The 885-nt window shown below is 53.1% G+C and overlaps 1 protein-coding gene across 1 annotated transcript; it reads right to left on the bottom strand.

The window, feature by feature from the left end:
• Positions 1–425: 425 nt before the first annotated feature.
• On the bottom strand, positions 426–879 carry LOC116889786 (ribosomal protein 63, mitochondrial). Its single transcript, XM_032890636.1, has one exon. The coding sequence runs from the start codon at positions 875–877 to the stop codon at positions 569–571; it is 309 nt and encodes a 102-aa protein (XP_032746527.1). The 5' UTR covers positions 878–879; the 3' UTR covers positions 426–568.
• Positions 880–885: the final 6 nt, after the last annotated feature.

The following is an 885-nucleotide window of genomic DNA, read 5'->3' as shown; positions in this document are numbered from 1 at the left end:
TACCCGAGTCCGAGCTTGTACTTGCTCTGCGTGGAGCTAAAGTCTGCACGCCTTGGATCCTAGCACCTGGCCACTTGTCAAAGAGGGTGACAAGACATTCTGAACACAGAGTGTGTGTGAGGTGTGCTGGAGGTGACCACGTGTCAGAGAGGGGCACAAGACACGGATGTGTGGTCCTGGAACAGGGAGTGCGTGGGGACGGGGAGGGAAGAATCCCAGGAAGTAAAGACCTCCGAGCGAACACTGTTGCGTGGAGCTCGGTCACAACAATTGATTCCCATTTTCCAGGGGAATACCCCACTGACATCTACACACAGCTTACCGCCCACCCTCATTGTTGTACACATCTACTGTTGCTGGCCTCTCTGCCCAGCTCTCCCGGAAAAGGGTGAATTCTGAGCTTTGATTCATATTTTCTTTCTTTCTTTTTTTTATTAATCAGGTTTGCTTTAATAAGATACTGGTCCATGGGGTCACACTGGTACATAAATTACATTTTCTCAGCTCCAGGACCAAGTAAGGACAGAGCAGTCTATTATCCATGATCTTGAAGGGTGTCGATTCTGGGTTAGGACCATTTCTTCGAGATGTTGAGATGGTCTAGCTGGTCTGCAATGTATCTATGCTTAGGGAACTTGGAGGTGGCTGCTGCCTTGATGGCCTCAAAAGCCTGGGCCCTTCGCTCTGCGGCGTGGCCGTACTCCTGCTCCGCTGTCATGTAGGGCATGCTCAGCCAGTAGTGGTTCTCGGCCTCCACCTCCAGGCGACGGATCATATTCTCCTTCGCTTGGAAAGACACGGTCCGCGGCCGCCTGTGCTTCCCGATCCACTGCCTGCCCGGAATGCGGCCGCGGAGGAGGACAGCGGTGAGGAACATGGTGCGTC

The sequence above is a fragment of the Rattus rattus genome, unplaced genomic scaffold, assembly GCF_011064425.1.
Source record: "Rattus rattus isolate New Zealand unplaced genomic scaffold, Rrattus_CSIRO_v1 flattened_line_153360, whole genome shotgun sequence".
Classification (NCBI taxonomy): Eukaryota; Metazoa; Chordata; class Mammalia; order Rodentia; family Muridae; genus Rattus; species Rattus rattus.
This window is presented reverse-complemented; position numbering and strand designations above follow the sequence as displayed.